The sequence below is a fragment of the Chelon labrosus genome, assembly GCF_963514085.1.
Source record: "Chelon labrosus genome assembly, chromosome: 4".
Lineage (NCBI taxonomy): Eukaryota > Metazoa > Chordata > Actinopteri > Mugiliformes > Mugilidae > Chelon > Chelon labrosus.
The window spans coordinates 19,383,947-19,404,371 of NC_140340.1; the positions used below are offsets into that span (position 1 = coordinate 19,383,947).

The following is a 20,425-nucleotide window of genomic DNA, read 5'->3' on the forward strand; positions in this document are numbered from 1 at the left end:
CTAATTTAGTTTTTGCTATGTTGCTGGTGCTGGGTATGCCATTTTATGAGAATACTGTCAAAAAAATGATGATAGATAACACAACATACACCTAGAACAGCAAGAGGGAAGCATGGTTTGAATAAGGGGTGGGGAGTAATGATAGAGGACATTCATCAAATACTTAATAACCAGGATACATCTGTTTGCACAGCCATGCCACCGATCAAAGGTCCCTTTCTGTGCCAACACAGACGCTAAAATGACTCCCTCCCAAGAGAAGCTTAAGATTGCTATCAGACACTTAAATGGCCGTCACATGGTATAATAAACAAACAAAACTGTCCAGATCACCATCTGAAGAATGGGAACACAATGTCTACAGAGAAACAGGACAGTGTCATTCATTGCCATGCAGAATACTGAGATGCAAACATGCATCAGTCACATGGAAATCATGCCTCTCGGTCGCCGCTGACAGGCTGTCATTTCTGTTGCTGATAACACACTAGAGCGATGCTGTGGTCAACAACAAAACAGAATTTATTTTAATAGCACACTGTGGAACATTGTAAAGACGCATCACGCTGAGACTCGAGCAGAGGGCGTGTCAGGTGTCCCTGACATGGGCACTGTTTGCTCATCCGATAGCCAAGCCTGCAGACAACAAAAAGGAAACCGGATTCTGCAGGGATGGCTGACTCCTGAATAATTCACAAATGGACTATAGACGCAGCTTCTTATCCTCCCCATTGCTCCCAGCTCAGGTGCACTATTCAGAACAGAAAAAAACATGATTGTCAACCATGTGCATTGTTGTGTGAATCCACTTTCACCTCTTCCATCCATAACAGGTGTGCAACATGTGACTGAACAAGAACAGAAGGCTCAAAAGACATATTTTTAACAGATGTTTCCTGCCTTTTTTCTGTTATAACTATGCAAATGAGTTAAGCTGGGGACAGATGTGTTCAGTCCAATACGAACACAAAAAAAGAAAATGCTGTCACCTTCACAGAGCTATCAGTTTGTTAAGGAAAATCAGGAACTGTCATTAAAACTGCAGTGGCTCAAACTCATCCAGCCTTCTCAGGAACAGGAGGTGCAGGAGGCATGATTATTCAGGAAGTCTTTCGTCATGCGTAACAGAAAATGTAATAAAGTCACACATTTACAACGGTCGTCTTTATTGTCTGTTGTATCTTTTTGGTCCAGGACTTCTTTGAACTAATTATGTGAATTTTCATGAAAATGTCATACATGCTACCTCCCTGTGGACAAAATTAACACCCACATCCACACACAAAGTTACAGGTATGACGCACGTCTTCTGGCATACATGAAGAACATTTCCACATTCTCTTTGCGCATTCTAATGCATTCAGAAATTGACTTTTTCTCTCTTGAATGTGGAGTGAAGGATAAAACCAAAAAAAAGCTCCGAAGTGCCTCTTGAATAAAAATGAAAATGATAGCTCAGTTACAATGCTACACAGTGGGTGGACGAAGATTTGTGAGAAAAAAAATAAAAAATTAATTCAAAGCGCATACGACTGTCTGTTAATAATATTTGTGCTATGTGGGTCTCATCTCCGGAATGCAGGAATATGGATTGTACTTTGGGCAAGGTGAGCTGATATCCCAAACGGATAGGTCTATCCTTTCTATTCAACTAAGCTCTAAAAATCTCTCCTCATACCCCACACCCGCTTTAAACCTTAATCCCTTAATACGTGTTGTGTCCTTAGAATAGCTTAAATTGCAATTCTTGTGAAGTACAAAAAATACAGGATTATGCTGCATTAAGGTACACTGGGAGAAACTGCAAAGAGTTAACGGCAATGTCAGAATCTCCTTCGGAATTTACATCCTCAATACAATCAGAAATATTAGTCATTTGTGTAACTTTCCTCGACTCGAACATGAATACAAACAGGTCCACGTCTCTTGGCATAGGCAGACTGTCTTGCAAATTTCCCTGATACAGTGGGATTAAAATGAAATAAGATTGTAAACAATGCTTGCAACCATGTTGACTTGCAGGCGTGTGCAGTATTAGATTTTTCTGTGTGTTTCATCTCATGTACCCAGCATTAAAGCAGGAGGAAGGATGCACGTCTACTGCTGAAAATGTCAAACACCGTTTTAAGTAAAGTCAAGGCTTGTGAGGTTTTATCATCTGTCCATTTTAATACAGGTGAAATGAAACAAATGCAACAACCCTGTTTACACAAGCTGCCTCAGGTGAGCTCCTCCCCGAAATGGCGGCTAAAATTGATGATCCTACTAGTACTGTAAATGTCTGGGTAAGAGTACACAATGTAGGTCACTTAAGATAGTATGTCACAAGTAAATAACTGGATTACAGGCCAGTGACAATGACTTGCAGTGCTGTCAGTTGCAACACACCGAAAGGAGAAAGAATCTTCAAACGTCACATGCACCACAACCCCAAAACAGCAGACATATGTTGGATTTTTTCGATTTCTTAGTCTGTCCTTGGAGACCTGCCGTAGAGATCTAAAAAGCTCGAATCCAATCAGAAAGGGTGTTCATGTTTCTGTCCGAGTATTATCTCTGAAAACAGCGTTGAATGAAGTACAAACAAAGGTGAAGAAGTGTAAACGCCAACTATCGCAGCAACCATCCCTCACCACAACCCATATAACGTCTTTAATTATTTTTCAGTATTTACACTGATGTACACAAAATACACTCAAAAATGAGATTTTTTTTTTCTAGTTTTTCTGCATTTAAATCCTCTTGTACATTCCAAGCCATCAGGAAAAAAACAAACAAACTGGTACAGTAATTTGAAAAAAAAGCAAGTTCTCTTGGAGCGTCCATATTTGTTCTCCCATGGTTTGTCAGCTCGTTGCTAATCGGGTGCATCCCAGGACATGTACACAAACGGGTCGATAGGGTGGCACAGTCTAAGCCAGGTTCACTTTTTCACATTTCAGTCAACACCAATGACATTTTGACTCGTCAAAATAAAATCCAACTGCTTTTTTCTTTTCCGTTTCAAATCAACCGATTTTATTGATCAACAGGCAGACGAGGGACAAGAAACAAAAAAAGGTGTAGCTGGGCAGGGCTATATACGGGGGTGGTTACTGTTCATCACGTTGTTCTTTTGATATCATTATCTTGGTTATTATTTTGTTACAAAAACAGTGAAGCGCCATCGTGTGCTGGCACTGTTTCCTGATTGACTGACGTATGAAGTGTCTGTTGATGACTGGAGAAGGCTTGAGGGACTGTGTAAAGTGTGTGTGTGTGTGTGTGTGTGGATGTTGAGCAAGAAGGGCAAGTATATGTGCGAGTGAAGAGTGTCTTGGATGAGAGGTTTCACGTCAGTTCCACTGTCACTGTGAGGACAAGTGCCATCCACGTCAGTCCGAGCACGTCCGTGCGGGAGGCTTCATCTACAGACACCAGAGGAAAAGTCAGTCAGACAGACAGACAGTGTCATCACATAGGCAAAGACATATTTTTGAAAGAGTACATTAATCTCAACTTTTATGATTTCAGATGTATGGGCAGAGGATCAGCCCACAGTACTGCTTATTAGAACTGAAACTTAGTGGAGCTCTTTGTTGCTCCCATATCATAGGTGAGCTAGAAAAAGAGGCCCCACTCCCATAAAGGCACTCTAGTGTGCCTTTATGGATGGTTTAAGGGGGTTTATAGTCACTGTAAAATGTCCCAGTATGAGCCCCTTTTTAGACTGACTGGTTTGTCTCTCCCGTGGTCAAAGCCGTTGAAGGACTGTGTTTGAAGTGAACGATCAAATTAAGAAAAATCCAGGCAGCCAAAATGGAGACGCCTTGACTTGGTGACTGACTTAAACAAAACGTATTCCCTGCTTCACACATCCATTCAGGGGTCACGTTAACCAAAAATTTTCCGTCACTGACCGTTTTTTTGAAACTGTGACGGCAAAATGAATTGCAATTCACACCCCTGACCACTTGGTGGCGAGTGACGTTATTAATTAGCTCTTGTCTCTAATCACAGTTTGCGCTCCAAACATTGCGGAATTTTTGTCAGTGCACGATTTCCTGGTACACCGATTACACTGATGCACACGTCAGAGCTTGGCTAACGGCTAACGGCTACCAAAATGGAGGAATCGGATGAAAGCACGTTGCTGGGACAAAATGTACCTGATGGAAGGTAAAAAATGACAGTCAACGAAAAAGTCTAGCGCAAGCTCTGCATCCATTAGACCTTTGTGTGAGAATATACTGCATTGCCTCGACATGTTAAGTTGTTCTAGTAAAAGTTACTTGCAGCGCTATTAAGTAATTACGCGCAGGCACAGAGTTTGTAGAACACAGAGACATTTCGTTTCCGAACTATGAATCCACTAAGAAGCACACTTGCAATCAAAATTAGTCAACCATCATGTGTTTTTTTTTTTTTTTTCCTGTCAGTGGCATAATCAAATCAGGAATTAAAAGTATATTTTTGAATGACATTTAAAGTAACAATTATTATAGCACTATATAATAGTGCTGTTCATGAATCAATCTTATTGTATGTGTTACTATCAAATTGTCACAGAATGCAATTAATCTTTAGGTAAATTATTACAAAAATTATACTTCAGTTGTGATATTGATATAAAACCTATTTGCTGGTGATATAGTAGTAGTGACATGTTATATTATGAAGACTGTGGTTTAAAAAAATGGACCGATGTGACAGGAAGAACACCGTGAAAACCACCACCACCACCGCAGCCCATCATGCAGGTGTTTCCATACCGCTGCAAGAACTGACCGAAACTGTCATCATGGATTATTTGAAACACCAGCCCATTGATCCCACACATCCAAGCCAATCAGGGCTTGGCTGAGGAATTGCTGGTCCTGAGTTGCCATCTCAGACTTCAGCCGTGAATCCAATTGAAAATCATTACTAAGATTTGCAGAGTACAGCGGTAGCACAGAGACTAAATATATTGGGAATATTCCAAAAGAGAGGTGTCAGAAGCATGTGATATTATTTATCTCTACTACTACTGAACTCAACATTGGGTTTTCAAGATCATTCAAATATGCTTTTCATTTCACAACACTTGATTCGTTGAATAATTTTGATTGCAACCGTGTAGTGACAGTCAATTATGCACTGCGGTTCACAGCACCACATTCATTAAAAGGAAATCTTCTGTCTGGTTCTTTGAAGTGTACAATAATGACAATACAGTATAGATGTGCCACTGCACCAACATCCCACAAAGTTCCTATGTGACCTTTGGTGCAGTCAAATACAAAGACACTCTTTTGTTTCCCAGTATTTGAACACTCCTCAGACAAAAGTGTGGAGAGAACTCTGCTTCTTTTCACCGATTTATTTTTACATTTGTACTTGTTGTTCCGAGGCCGACAGCGGGGAACTAGACTACAGAGGACAGATCAGCATAGACGCCGGTTTTGTTGCCGCTTTTTTTGTCGCTGAAGCTCCCTCGTGGATGTATTACAGATCGGACCGTGGAACTGTAGCTGCTGTGGGGGGGACGTTGTGACTGACTGTGGGTGTGTCTCTCCTGACATAACAACACTGTGGCTGCGCAAACAAGGAGAATCACAGCGAAGCGCCGACCGTGCTGAGGCGTGCCTGAGCTCAGATTAAAAATTTGATCTTGTCATTTTTAGACCTGTCAGATCATGGCTGACTCGCATGCTAAAAAAAAAAAGTTAAATGTATTGTTATGAGTTGGATTACATGTCTGACAGGATTGTTTGTGTTAATCAGAGTTACATGATGACTCCTAAATGATAGTAACTCTCAACTGAAAGTCTATAATCTGACATTCTACAACATATTTCACTCTGTTTATGCAAGTCACACAAGATTAGACAGTATAACAACTGGATCTTCTCAATAATCACTTCATCTCATTTGGTAATGGGCTCATCCAACCATAAGATCATCATCTGAGGTCCCTTTTTCAGTCTAGAATCAGAGATGCAAGTCACTCAGTCATCTGTTTGCCTTCGATTTCTGGTTCAGATCTCAGTAAATATTTGCCAACCTGACTTTTTTATTTTTTTAAGACAACTGGGTGTGATTTCTGTGGGAACATTTCTTTAAATAAAGGATGACTTTACCTCACATGTGCTGGATCTAAAATGTCAGCGGAAAACATAATGTTTTCTCTCTGCACATGACTGCTCTGACCCCTGAGAAGCTTTAAGTCGAGTTAGCTGGCTTTACACGCCTATATGACATTTCTGACAGCAGCTATGACACATCTGTTTGCATGCCTACCAGGTCTGGCTCCTGTCTCTGATGTGACGTCTGTTCTAAAAGAGGATTTAAATTACAATTTTGCATGGCACTGTGGAAATGACAAATGGAACATGTCTGCAATAAATAAATAAATGAAAAATGCAGATAACAAATTCCTATATGTGACTCGGTAAAGTTCATCTGCTGAGACTTTTTGAACGACTTTTGCAGATGCATCACTCAAACCTTTGACACGTATTATATGACATATTTGTCATCAGTTTCATTCATTTGCTAAAATCGGTTCAGTGCCATACAGAGCGGTTTAACAGGTTGTGTGGGAAAGTGGAATCCTGACAAAGATGAATGCATGTAAGCCCTCACGGGAAGCGCAGGTCTCTTGTCTTCTATGGCCCTGACTGACTGACAGGGGTGGTCCTTCCCTCTCGCGCCAGACGGGGAGTTTGCAATTCAGCCATTGAGCTCATGCACATGTGTGGTGACCTCTTGGGGCCGTGTTGAACACCAATTTGACTTGCATGCAAGCCATGTCTGCGCGTCTACGCTGACCTGATTCTGTCCTTGCTGCGACACACCTGCTCCTGTGCTTACCATAGCATTTGCATTCATAGATTTGCATTGCCAAGATATGACTAGCAGAGAAGGTAAAGGGAGAGAGAGAGAGAGAGGGGGGAGAAAACAAATGGCAAAATGACAGGAAAAATGATAGCGGGAGAGGACGAGGTGATGAGTCTAAAGCAGGAAACAGGAACAAAGCCCATTTCAGACTTCAAATTTCCAAAGTCTAATTTCAGCTTAAGGGCAGCCCTGCCGGCCATCTGCTTAGGAAGCTGCATCCACTGTATGCTGGGACAAACATGGGCAGCACACACATACTCTGGGGATTATACACTAGGCGATTATACCATTCAAATTCATTTTCCAGTTCATCAACAACACATTACCGCAAAAATGTGTTATAATACGAGTGCATGTTGGGTCTTAATTGATTCTAAATGGTGACAATAGTCACGTTTTGTATTTAGAGCAAATAACTGACATATTTTATGAAACGCCGTGTGCTGACATTTTTTTATTTATCACATCACAGCACCTTTATGAGCTTGGAGGAAGTTAAGATACTTCAGTTCACAAATTTTTCTCACCCATGTGTATAATCTGATATCTATTTCTACAGGGTCACTATCTCATTTCAGTCTCGGTGAGCCCTGAACTTCATGCTTGAGACTTTTTTTAACATCACAATCTGCATTTCTCATAATGCCATGATTTTGAGCCAGGCAGAGGAGGAAAAGTACATAAGCAAATATGACGGAAGGGGGTGAATCCAGAATAAGCGCGGGTAGAGGAAAAGAAGGTGGTGACAAAAGAGAAAGAGAAACCAGAAATGGATGAAGCTGCAAGAGATGGAGGCTCAGGTAGACGGGGAGTGAGTACAAAAGTCTGAGAGGAGGAAAAGGCGGAGAGATTGTAGTAGAAAGAGAGAGGGAGAAGCAGGAAGAAGGGAGAGATGGAAAGGTTGTTGTCACAGCCCTGCGGCTTCTCCTGGCAATCCCTCATCTTTACATATGATAATCTCAGAAGCCGCAAATGAGCCACCACTGCACATATGAAACACCAATAATCTCACACTCAACCAAAAGTGACAGGCACGGTTAGTCACTGGAAGAGGCTTGTTGCTTGCTGCTGCTGCTGAATATCGGCAAAGATTAATCCTGACTGAATCACTCTCGCGCGGTCTATCTGGGTCAGAGCATTCAGGACAGAATCAAAAACATCCACCTGTCAATACGGTGATTGTTGAAACCACAGTCTCCTGAAGAATTTTCTCTCTTGATCAGTGCCAGATTTATGCACCCACTTCCCGACTGAACAAGCCGCAGTGGCACATTTTGTTCTCGTATTACATTCAGTGTCTGATCCCCCCCCCCACCCCACCCAAACACACACACACACACACGCACACAGTCAAAGGTCATCAGCTCTGTGGCTGAATTACTTACTGTTCTGATTCTGTGTGTTTTTCATCATGCTTGGATTTTCTGTTGAAAAGAAATAAAAGATCAACAGTCAAACAATCACAGTTGCAGTCGATACAGAGACAGTGATTCATTCTGCAAATGAAGGACAAAATTAATCTGAGAGAAAGATGGGGAGAGACAAAGAAAAAAAAAACCTGTAATCTCTGACAGAGTCTGTGGCTTTCTAAAGAAGCTGAACTCCAAAGTTCCTGAAGCACATGCTAAATGACACATCCCCAGTGAGAAAGAAAGGCTGTTAATGGACCTGGGAACGCCGAGTGCTGCAACAGAACAAGCTGGACACTTTTAGCAGCAGCGAGGCCGGGGACCTACAGCTGTGGCCGGGCAGCGTGGGAAAGATCTTTAGAGACACTGGCTCCACCTTTTAATAATTAGCACCAATGCCTACCCCTGCACAGTACAGTCTGACACTGTATTTTCAAAGATCTCGCCGGGATAGGGTAATTGCAAAAGAGGGAGCGGGAAAGGTTTATTAGCAACACCTTCTAAATTCCGCTCTGTGTGCTATTTTTGGATGTAAAGGCTCGAGCAGGTGGAAGCTACATATACGGCACAGTGTGAAACGTTTCTGGTCTCATTGCAACCACATTAACATAGCGGCCCCTCCGAGAGGCGAGAGAGAAATTAGCGTGTGCACTCTCCATATGCACGCTCGTGTTTGCCTGCCCCTGCAAATTTGCATAGGCGTACATTTCTGTGATGCCTCCGCGTGTGTGTGCACTTTGGATGTCTGCCTGCGTGATAGTCACTGCCCAGTTCCTCACTTTTGCTGACTCACTTCACAGTAATCCGAGAGGATATTATCGCTGAGGGTGGCTAAAGATGCACATCATCAAGACGCGAATGCGGCTGGCCGTCGGTGGAGTGTCTCCATACCAAGCATTACCATTATACTTTATTGTTCCTGATGATGTGTATTGAAAACTGGCGAGCTGAGCAGGGCCTCGAAATACTCCCCCCGCAGATAGAGAGGTGTCTCATCTCAAGGCCACAGGGGATGGTGCCAAGGTCACTTAATCACCATTTACTTCCCCTAAGCGTGAGGGGAAGCAATCTACAAGGAGCAGGCAGACAGATGGGCCATACTAGGCACGTAGCCGATGACACCTGAGGATGCATCAGGGTGTTAAACAGACATTAGTGCTCTTCCTAGCAAAACGCCTCCCAAGGTAACGCCTCCCTAAAGCGGCACTTCCCGGTTAAAGTGGGTTCTTATTAGACCCGCCCAGTAATTTGTACATTTGTGACATACTTCAAACCTTGTTCACAGGAGTGACTCAGGCAGTAGGATAGATATATAAAAAGATGGATACAATATTCTCAGCATCGCTCAAGAACAAAAATAGTGCCAACCTGATTTATTTTAATAGGACACTCCAGGGCTGATATACGTGCGCATACCACATACTTCTGCACTTGAAAAATATTTTTCCTGTTTGCCTGACTTGACATCTGTACAATATAAATTTCAAGAACCCTCTTCACACAGGAAATGCTCAACAGCGATTGGTTTATCTACGTACAGGCTTTCAGACATAGGTCTGTGTTAAGTGAATATTTCTGAATGGCTCTGTTTGAACATGGCAGAGCTATTACCGATGGAGTCGCAGTGCTTGCACAATGCTTTGCATCTGATATGTGAAAGAGATCGGCATCACTGCTGAGGGACACTTGTGGAAAATGATGACATTGAAGAAGTAGGCTTCAGTTCTCATACAGGCTGCCTCAATGATTGACTATCAAACATATTTTATAGTTAAATCAGTCGAGAGGCGCCTTCCTCCCTTTCGCAATGGCGTTACGGAGTGGGTTTATTTCGAGACGGGCATGTCACAACATCGGCATAACATTCACGTAAAGAGACATTAAGCCATGGCAGAATTTATTTGGTTAAAGGCTCTTCAGGAGGAAGCTCAGTCTGTCGGATCACAGTTCTTCCAAGAGTGTCCAGAATACTCAGGGCCAGACGAGTCGGACACACATAGATATAACTGAGTATGTTCCCAGTGCGGCCCCCTGCCTGAACACCAGTAAATGAACTACTCCAAGTTTCTGATGAACATGTTAAGTCTGGCTCGGCCATTGAACAAAGTACTTACACTCTCAGTAACAAAGGTCTTGATGATGGGCCTTTAATGCCTTGGTTGGTGAGAACAGCATGAGACACGCCATTAATGGAATAGTCACTAAATCCCCTGCTAGAGAATAGTTATTCTCACTAAGTGCTGCCTTGAAAAAAGAATGTGTTGTTGAGCCAATTAAGGATACAATCTCTTATTAATCACACACTTAGTTGCATTAAAGATTCATACCTAAAACCGGTCACATAAATCTCCAAAGTAATTTTGTCCAAAGATATTGTGGAAACATGAAATGACTTTTGTAGAATTATGCATTTTTTGTGACATTTAACTGCACAACTGTTCCAGATAATACTTGTGGAACCAAGTGGTACAATGAAAAAAAAAGTGTTTCATATTCAATGTCTTTTAAATAATTAATCAAACTTTCAGCTTAACTGCCAGTGTAATAGACAATTCAGAACGGGGCTGGAGCATGTTGCGGAGCCGAGTGTACATACCAAAGACTATGAGGCGAGTGTGCGTATCTGTGGAGCCCAGAGGATTCTGGGCCGTGCAGCGATACATGGAGCCGTTAAGCTCGGCCGGCACTCTCTCCAGAATCAGCTCCTTCCCATCTCGCTCTGTGCTGCCATCCAGCAGGCGACCCCCCACCCGCGTCCAGGTGAAGAGCGGCTCTGGGAAAACCTCATTCTATCAACGCCCAGATGGGATGGGGGAGTGGGGGGGGGGGGGACAGGAAAGGGAGAGGGGGTGGAGAAAGGGCAGTGCAGAGAAAGTCTGTGAGTTTCAACCAAGAGATTAAGAGCAGAGCTATACATGAATAATACAAGCTCCAATTTTCCCCTAATGCAACAGTAAGTTAACAACATGCATTAATAATCAACTCTTCACTTTACAACTGTTTTTCCCAGATAAGGGTTTCCAGGATTGCAACTATGCATGGTCAAAAGAGAATATCACATCAGTGGAACGTCAGAGGTACTTCACATATGGCACAACACAAAAGACTTTTATCTGTTTTTAAAGAAATGAGTCAATTGGATGAGACTGAAGGTTTCAGTCCAAGGGAAAAGCAAAAACATGACCTCATCTTTAGAGAAAAATACAATAGTAAGTGTGGAATCAAGGCCCCCTATGAAAGCAACCATTTTATTTTGGTTCATTCTGCTCAAGTATACCGTCGCTGTGGAGGTGCATGGCTTCTTTAGAAATTCACAAAAAAAGGGTTGTCAATTCAAAACACTCTGGAATCCTTAAAGCAGTAAGCAGGCAGTGTTGTGCACTTGTTGTTTGGCATGCAACACATATGGTTGATGGGAAAGTGCGAAATGTGATTAAATACATAAATAATGTAAGTGTGACATAGATAAAGCAACAAGAAAAACATAACACACAGTAATAATCACACTGTAAGTTGATCATCCATAGCACAGTCCTGAAGGGACATCTTTATCAGAAGGGCGGGAGGCAAAATTGTCAGGCCCAGCACACAATCTTATCTGCTTGTGAAACCCTAAAGCCGAGGTACAGTGAAGGATAAGGGAAATTTGCTTTCTGATCAATCTGCACGCACCGATGCCTGCGCTGCTGAAGGGCCCGGCTGGTTGCATGCCACAGTCAAGTCGGGTTTATAATAACCAATCTTAACCCTGTTCAAAGAAAAGGTCTGGAAGAATCCCAAGGTCACTGGGCAGACATAAAACACAAGTCTAAATCTTAGCAGTCAATAGCTCGGCGCTCTAAACCAACAACAATACAGAATATTAATGTTGTCTCATAAACGGGAAATAAAATCAAACCCTGTATGTGACTTGTGCTTCTTCATGAAGCCGCGACTGTGAAGTTACAAAGGAGGATTTTGCTGCGGGCCATTAGCATTTTCTATATCAGGATTAGCCCTATTCTCTTCAGCTGACTGGCTCCAGCTGCCTGGCTTCAATGTGTCATTCCTGTCACAGAGAGTAGACAGGACCATCCACAGGCCATTCACACCTGGGACAATTTTTTTTTGTTGGCAGGGTATGATAGTGACATAGAGGCAATTTTTGTCTTTGGGTTTGTGCAAGCAAGAAACAAGAAGAGTCTATGCAGAAAAATGACATAGTTCCAGTCTAGTTGGTCAAGAATGATGGACATGGACAGTGGGCCTGGACATCAGACATTCATAAACAAATTGTTGTTTTTCTATTATGGTTTTATTGCCTGGGGCTTTACTGATGACAAATAACATGGTTTGGGGTTCTTCAGCCAAACTGGTCGAACTAAACGTTAAAACATGATTCTAAATTTAGGATATGTCTCTCCCCAACACTGAAGCCCCTATAGAGAAAAATAACCAGGCTTAACTGCACATATGCACCAGTCTCCTCCTACTTTAGACTGAACCTGGCCTTAAGTTTTCATAAAACCGCATGCACTTACCACAGGCGGTCTTACCTGGAATCCTTGCACAGTGATGCGCACTGTGTCCCCTACCTTTGCCCTGCTGGGCGACATAAAGAGCTTAGGACCCTTGGGAGCAGCTGAAAAGAGAAGAAAAGACAGAGAGACAAAGGTCATCATACTGAGCATAGAGAGCAAATCCTGCCGGACACCTGTTTTATTTTTTTATTTATTTATTTTTTTCTTGAGGGATCGAGACAAATACAATTTCCTGTCAATTAAGGTCACGGGGCTAGAGGCGAGGGACCTGCAAGTTCTTTGATCCAAAAGACTGTGCCGGATTTATTCCCCTTTGGAGAGAAAAAGAACTAAATTGGGTAGATACTCATTACTAGAGGAGAATGGGAGTGCAACGGGTGGAGTGTGGAGGCAGCGAGATAAGGGACGCTCAGAGAGCTAATTCCCTTGTCTTGGTGTGGACAGCAGCCCCCAGATGGCTTTCATTTGGGCCATCTAAAACAATGGGGTGCAAGTAGGAGAGGGAGCAAGCAGAATCTAATATTATGACATTGTGAGGGGCCGGTGATTGGGCTGTGTATGTGGTGTCGAGATAAAATGACTGATTTGCATAATGCTATAAAAAGGTAAATCATTTCTTTACAGCTAAACTGTGCAGTACACTGCATTAGGCTTGTATGCGCAGGCTCGGCACAATCTGTGATGATTAACAATTTCCTTAAAGATAACTGCTTCACATGCTGTGCAGTTCCATATGTTGAACAAATGGACTGAGCAGCACATGCGATGACACTCAGGCTGAGGGCATCCTATCAGTAATGCCTGTACAACCCTGGGTGTTTAATTTGGTTTGAACTCTTAAGATGAATCACAGTTGGTGCTTGTTTTCATTGATGAGTTAAAAGAAAGGATAAATAAATAAAGAGACAAATTACCCCGATTTTAGCTATTAATCGGGCAAAAAAAAAAAAAAAACTGTCCACTGTGGCTAATGACTCACATCCTTTTGTTTAGACAGTCACTGACTGCAAGTCAGACTAATAGATGAGGATTGAGAATATGGCCTTGCCCATGTACGATATCCTCTCTACGCCTCCTTGTATAGAATAGAATAGAGCAACCTTAGAGCAACCTCGGTGTCTGAGAAAGATTTCGAGCAACACAAAAGAAAGAAAGAAGATATACTGTAAATTAAAACACTTTTGGAAACATTTCAGCACCGCTAGATTAATTTGTCCAGAAAATCAATGCATAGCAGCCAAACTGCTGCTGAACAAAATTTTGGAAGCTTTTATTTTTGTCAAGATTCAGGGACAACATTCACATGTTTCTACTGGCAACCCAACCAAAGCCATTATGTGAACAGTTTGACACGGCGATTTGTACCATCTCACGCTGAAGACGGATGTCATTTCACAGGCTAGTTTTGGCAAGGCGCTGTGAAGCACTTTCCACCTCCTACCCACAAACGGAAGGGTATTTTTAAATACTGGTGTCATGGCGTCACATGGCGCTTGCTAGGCATATGGTCGGAAAGATGGTGGCCGATTTCTGGGATTTGCTCCAACAGCGGCAGTTGGTGTCCTGCGTCACCACCTTTGATGAGGGCAGCGTGCAGTGTGATGGACATGACACAGCCTCTCTTGGGTGAGCCACGGTCCCATGAGACCGTCACCTAAGGCCCAGCTTCTTCAGCTTGCAAGAAAGAACTGTTATCACTTCAGGAGAGGTCAGACAATAAACATGCCCCCCAGAAAAACAACTGCGCACCCTGCATCAGGTGTGCTTTAATACCAAGCCAAGACATCAACAGGTCTGCCCAGCTGCACAGCAGACTTAAGCAGCTGAAGGGAACCTGTCGTATTACCTGGGTGACTGATTCTGTTGAAAAAGAGATGCTGAGGCATGTAACTGAATTTAAAAGGCCTGACTGACTGACTGACTGACTGCTGGATCATTCTATCGCGGTGAATCAGACCCTATGTAATGTGTTTGATGGATTCAACCAACATGCTACTCTGGGTGACAAAATCCAGGGAGATCAGACAGACTAATGAACAGGGAACAGAGTGCTGTGTCAGGAACACAAATAAAAACACATCCTGTTAGCCCACGTGAGCAGACAGTCAAAATCTTATGTAGACATTTACACCGATCAGGCATAACATTATGACCACTGACAGGAGAAGTAAATTACCATCTTGTGACAACACAATGTTGTGCTGGGAAACTTTTGGACCTGGCATTCATGTGGATGTTACTTAGACATGTTCCACCCACCTAAACCAGACCAGACACCCCCACCCCATAGCAATGACACTCCTTGATGGCAGCAGCCATCCCCAGCAGGATGCAGCCTGACACACACACACACACACACACCACCACACACACACACACACACACACACACACACAGAAACAGTTTAGGAACAACTCAAAAAAACATGAAGAACAGCAGAAGGTGTTGACCTGGCCTCCAAATTCACTAGATCCCAAACTGATCAAGTATCTGTGGGATGATCCACAGAGGCCCCTCCCCTCAACCCATAGGAACCAAAGACCCCTAAGTCTAAAAAGTCTAGATGTATGCACACACATAATCATCTCAAATACACACTCAGAAACACACATGCACACACTCCCAGATCACAGACGCGTTCCTGAAAATGAGCATCTGCTCTTTGATTATCACGGTCTGGCAGAGCAAAGACGGGGAGGGGTGAGGATGCCTGGATCTCTTCTCACTGCTGTACAGTGTATGAGTTCCACCACTTGTTTAATGACGCTGAATAATAAACACATCAGCTCGCCTAAATCCAGAACAAAAAACTTCTGTTAATTATTAAAACGTCACGTTCTTGAATGAACTTATTTTGAACGTGATGATGATGATGATCTCATACACGTGAAGCATTTTTTTCCTCCTGAGGCTCATCTCCAGCTTTAGCTCCATTTGCACGGCGAACACAGAGCCACTAATGAATATTCATGAAGTGTGATGCAACATTCGCCGATTGTCAGACTGTCACTCTATCTCCTGTGGCGATATTAAATCTCTGAAAGATTTATTACTTATGAGCACTGGAAGTTTCTCACCATGTATTTCCTAGCCAAACATACCTGAGAGATAAAAGGGTGTGTGTGCGTGTGAGAGCAATTATCTAGTTCCAGCGCTATAATATGAATAAATATATAGGGTATGCAAGTGATGGGAATCCTATAGGTGGAAAACTCCACACAGTCACCCTCAATTAGAGCTACACAATGCTGAAATACTATAAAAATTGCGTGCCATTGTGTCTGTGATACGAGCCAAATCAACATCACCTCGGACCTGAAACTAAGCTTTATTAGCTTAAAATAGTATTCACTTCTAGGTGGATCGAGCCCCAAGCAGGTCTGTGAATGCTCTGAATTTCAAGTGTGCTCTAATTAGAATCAACAAACGGACGCTTTCTGTTCTCTTTTCTTCAGGTGGTGGGAAAACACTGAGAGACGCTCCTTCCATCTCTTTAAAAGAACAAAGGTAGTGATAAATTAATGACTTCAAACACACCGGAGAGAGGGGCCTGTCAAAATATTAGCGCCTTTGACATTTAGCAAGAGTTTCGCAGGGCGCGTTCCCCTCAGGGTGTGTCGTCTGTTTTATCAACAACGCGCGGGGAAAAAAAAAAAAGCCAACGAGCTGTTAGGATCGTCACAGCTTGTCTTGAGAAGACAGCACATGCCATTATACCTTCAACTGGTGCTGCTGCTCACATGAGATGTACTATATTTCTACTCACTAGGGATGGGAGGGTGACAGTTAATGCATTTCAAAAGACAATTTACTGGTATGAGATATTCCCATTTGAAAAAGTGACAATGCCAATTGCCACAATTGGTTTTTAAATAAGGGCCAAAGGGGCTTTTTAGATACTGGAGTCTCTTAAAGTATGAAGCCTTTAGATTTTTTCTTAATATCCATGAATTCCATTAAAACATCAAACCTACCAGTAAATTGATCCTAGGAACAAATAGTGTGCCAAAGCCTGTTATTATTTGCTTTATTTCCGTGTGCCTCAGACCTTCATTGTTGCTCAAAACCTATTAAAGACACATCAAAGAGCCACACTGCTGTACTGGGTGAAATGGTCATTTTTTACTATGAACACAGCCACTGTAATTTATTTATTTTGAGTCAATCCCGCATGGACCTTTCTTCTTCCATAAATACTCACAAATACAGCAAATATGCAGCTGAAAATAGTCCCTGACAATTGTATTTATCTTATTTAAGTAACATTTGTTAAAAAATAAAATAAAATAGAACTGTCAGAATCTACTTAACCTATCTTAGAAAATAGTGTATATGTTTTAAAAGATTTATGTCTTGAGTAGGAATGCCTAGGGTGCAGAGAAAGGATTATGTTTTTATGTCTTTTTAAAGATGCAATTTGTTGTTATGCTGTTATGCATTTTTCGTGATTCTTGTCAGTCTTAACCAACTCAAAATGTACGACAGAAAGGAGTGTCCCTTCCTTACTAATTGATAGAGTGTAGAGTCGACCTACTTAACCACATATGTACACTGTTGCCCATAAAGCTGGAAAACATTTTTTTTTTACCTCTTCTCATGAAATGATTGTGACAATGTGATTAAAAATAGTGTCTGAAAACAAAATTATTCCAACTTTATGGGCAACAGTATATATGGACTTTGGCAGGATGTTGTTTTTGATCCAAAAAAAAAAAAAAAGGCAAAGAACTAGAAACTAGGGGTGGGACTTTAACGTGTTAATTACAATTAATTAATTACAAAAAAAATTAACGCGTTAAAAAAATTAAAACATCACACGTCAGAGCTCGATTCCTTCAAAATGGAGGAATCAGATGAAAGTACATTGCTAGGACTGATGGAAGGCAAATTTTTTATTATTATATTTTTTTAACCATTTAAAGTCAACACTTTTTCTGAAAAAGTACTTAAAATACTTACAGTGGCACTTTACCTTTATGTCTGTTCAGTTTTGGCCAGGGATATTTCTTTCTTTTTCTACTGTTTTGAATTGAAATGCAATTAAATGCATTTTTCCAGACATTAAAAGAGCTTGAGTTTACAATATTCATGTCTATTGATTCAGTCGTCCACTAAAATCCATTTAAATTAAAAAATGTTGCTTTTTGAGGCAAATATTGTTATGCGATTAAAATGTGATTAATCAAGATTAATTACAAAGCATCTCATTAATTAGCTTAATTTTTTTAATCAGTTCCACCCCTACTAAAAACTAAACAGTTAATTCTTTTGGTCAAGCAATAATTGGTAAGGGGTTCCACTCGGTGCAACAAGATCGTCTGCCATCATCACTTCACACACGGTTCAGATCCAATGAGTCTTCAGTATCATCTCATGACAAATTATTTTGTGATAAATACTCTATATTTTATTTAATTCCAAAAATTCAATTCCATTAAATACCCAACCACAGAGAGCTTCACCGTGTGGTATATACTGTGTATTTAAATACAGTGCTGTTTTCAAGTCTTCGCAGATCTCCCACAGTAACCACAATTAAGTCAAGAAAAAGTGGTGTTGTGCTGTGTGTTTTAAATCCTGCTCGTCATTTCTTAAACCTATTAAAGACTTCTAGACGATAGCGACAGTTTCTATAGATTCATTGAGAGGGCCCGTCGTTACCCGCCAGGGTAGAAAGACAAGTTTTAATTGGATGGAAGGTGGTGATGTGAGATAAAATACTGACAGCGAGACACAAAGCAGCAAGTGAACGTGTCCGAACCGCATTCACAGTATCTCTCGCTCTCTGGTGGAAGATAATGTCTCTGTTTATCATGTCAGGATTGCGTGGCACGTTTCCAGGAGGACTATGCCAAAGTATTGCCTTTGAAGTGTTAATTGGACGTGCCGGAAGCCATCTTCGTTTTTAGATTAAAACAAAAACAAAAGAGTGCATCTGTCTCTCTTGGATCACACTTTTAAAACTTAATGCTACCTTATAGTATTTTTTTCTGAAATTGCTAACTGCATATCTCCTTCTCCGATAGTTTGGCAAACAATACCAATGACACCGTGTTTTTCTCCTTGAAATAAAAAGATGAAATGTAGAGGCCGTACGTCTGTTTGCGAGACTATAGCGTGGCACTGAAGAGCGTAAGGGAGGTGTACGCTGGAGTTCAAAGAAAGGGCGCCGTCTCTGAGATTGTCTTTCCAATGATAAAACATTGGTCAGCGTGTCTAAATTCTCATCTGACTTCTCTAATTCAGGCTGACTTTTTCAATAACGGCCGTGAGTTAACTCAATCTAGCGACAGACAGCTCGATGAATTGCCCTGTCAGTCACTTGGAGTTTTGCATTCGGCGCTAAACTCGCAATCTGCTCAGCTGTAACACAATTAAGCGGCATCAAATGAAAATCAGTGTTGTTCTGAGTACATTTGCAAGGGAGACATAAGGAGTCCCAGTCGGTTTCCAAGTGTGGCAAGGGGACACATGGAGACAGCAGGAGATTAAAAGGGAAGAAGAAATGAGAAAAGGGTGTATGTGTACCTAGGTGGAGTGCTTCGGGTCGGATTGGATGAGGAATAGAGGGCAGATGAATAGAAGGTGGTACGGGGTACTGAGAATAGCTCGCAAAAACAATGAGTTAGACTGCATCCTACTCACATAGAGTGACCTCTGTCTGCATGGGCATGGACAGTGCTGGGTGCTTGACTTCGCAGCTGAATAGGGCATCGTTATCAAGTTGAGGGTTGAGGGTCCAGGTGAGTCGGGCCTGCACCACCACAGAGCCGTCGCTCTGCGGGATGTGAGTGTGACTGAAGTAGTAGAGGGGGTCCGTGCTGTGCACCCAGCGGGGGAACTCCCGGCTCACCACCGTCTCTGGGATGACCTCCGTTGCAGGGCTGGGCTCGTAGGCCTGCTGGCCCTGAGTGTGGACACGCTGGGGGCTCTCTGTGTACAGGCGGGGCGGCCGCCCTTCGGGGTCCAGAAGGGAGAGGGACCGCTGGAGCTTGGTGTCATCGAGGTCTCTGCTGATGAGGGGTCTGGCTCCTCTCACCCCCGCCGAGCCGCCACCCTGCTCGCTGCCGGAGGGTTGCGTATAAGAGATCACCTCTATCAGCTCGCCATCGCGCTTAAAGTACACCTATACATACAGAACAAGGAGGGTTGAAATGGAGAAACAGATAGGGAGGAGAGCCAAAAAAGAAACAAGAGCAGGCATATATTACTTGATTAGTTATTTTTTCTCTGGCAGAAAACCAAAACACTGTGCATAACTTTAATTTGCATTTACTGAATATATGGTCAACAAGCTTTAGACTTTTGTCCAACACTTTTTATTCAACTTTTGGAGAAAATATGTGTATTTTCAGCTGCTAATTGTTTGTTTGTTGGAGAGGGAATCTCTCAACCACTAAAAAAAAAAACATGTTTAAAAATGCCTTCCATATCAGAGTATGCTGTTGTTAACTGTTAAACTATTGATAAGTGCAGTTATAAGACAATACTCTTTAACTGGCTCAGCTGCTGTTAGTTCTGTTGTAGCCAGCAGCCACTCACAAAGGCTTCCCAGCCATTTCCTCACCTTTCATAAGTCTGTTACCATCTCAGGCTGCCTAATCTCCAAACAGGGAATTCATGCTCCCATTAAAG

At 42.2% G+C, this 20,425-nt stretch overlaps 1 protein-coding gene across 2 annotated transcripts in view; it reads right to left on the reverse strand.

Moving 5' to 3' along the window:
* Positions 1–2,733: 2,733 nt before the first annotated feature.
* Positions 2,734–20,425, reverse strand: part of igsf21a (immunoglobin superfamily, member 21a) — a gene marked incomplete at its 5' end in the record, with an annotated part of 178,488 nt that continues 160,796 nt past the window's right edge. The window contains 5 exons of one of the 2 annotated variants that reach the window (XM_084542119.1): positions 2,734–3,407; positions 8,247–8,285; positions 10,867–11,059; positions 12,806–12,891; positions 19,436–19,916. In XM_084542119.1, coding sequence (XP_084398245.1) covers positions 3,331–3,407; positions 8,247–8,285; positions 10,867–11,059; positions 12,806–12,891; positions 19,436–19,916 — 876 coding nt within the window. In that variant the 3' untranslated portion in view covers positions 2,734–3,330. Of the gene's footprint in view, positions 3,408–8,246; positions 8,286–10,866; positions 11,060–12,790; positions 12,892–19,435; positions 19,917–20,425 lie in introns of both variants that reach the window. The other variant, XM_084542118.1, reaches the window with a different exon arrangement.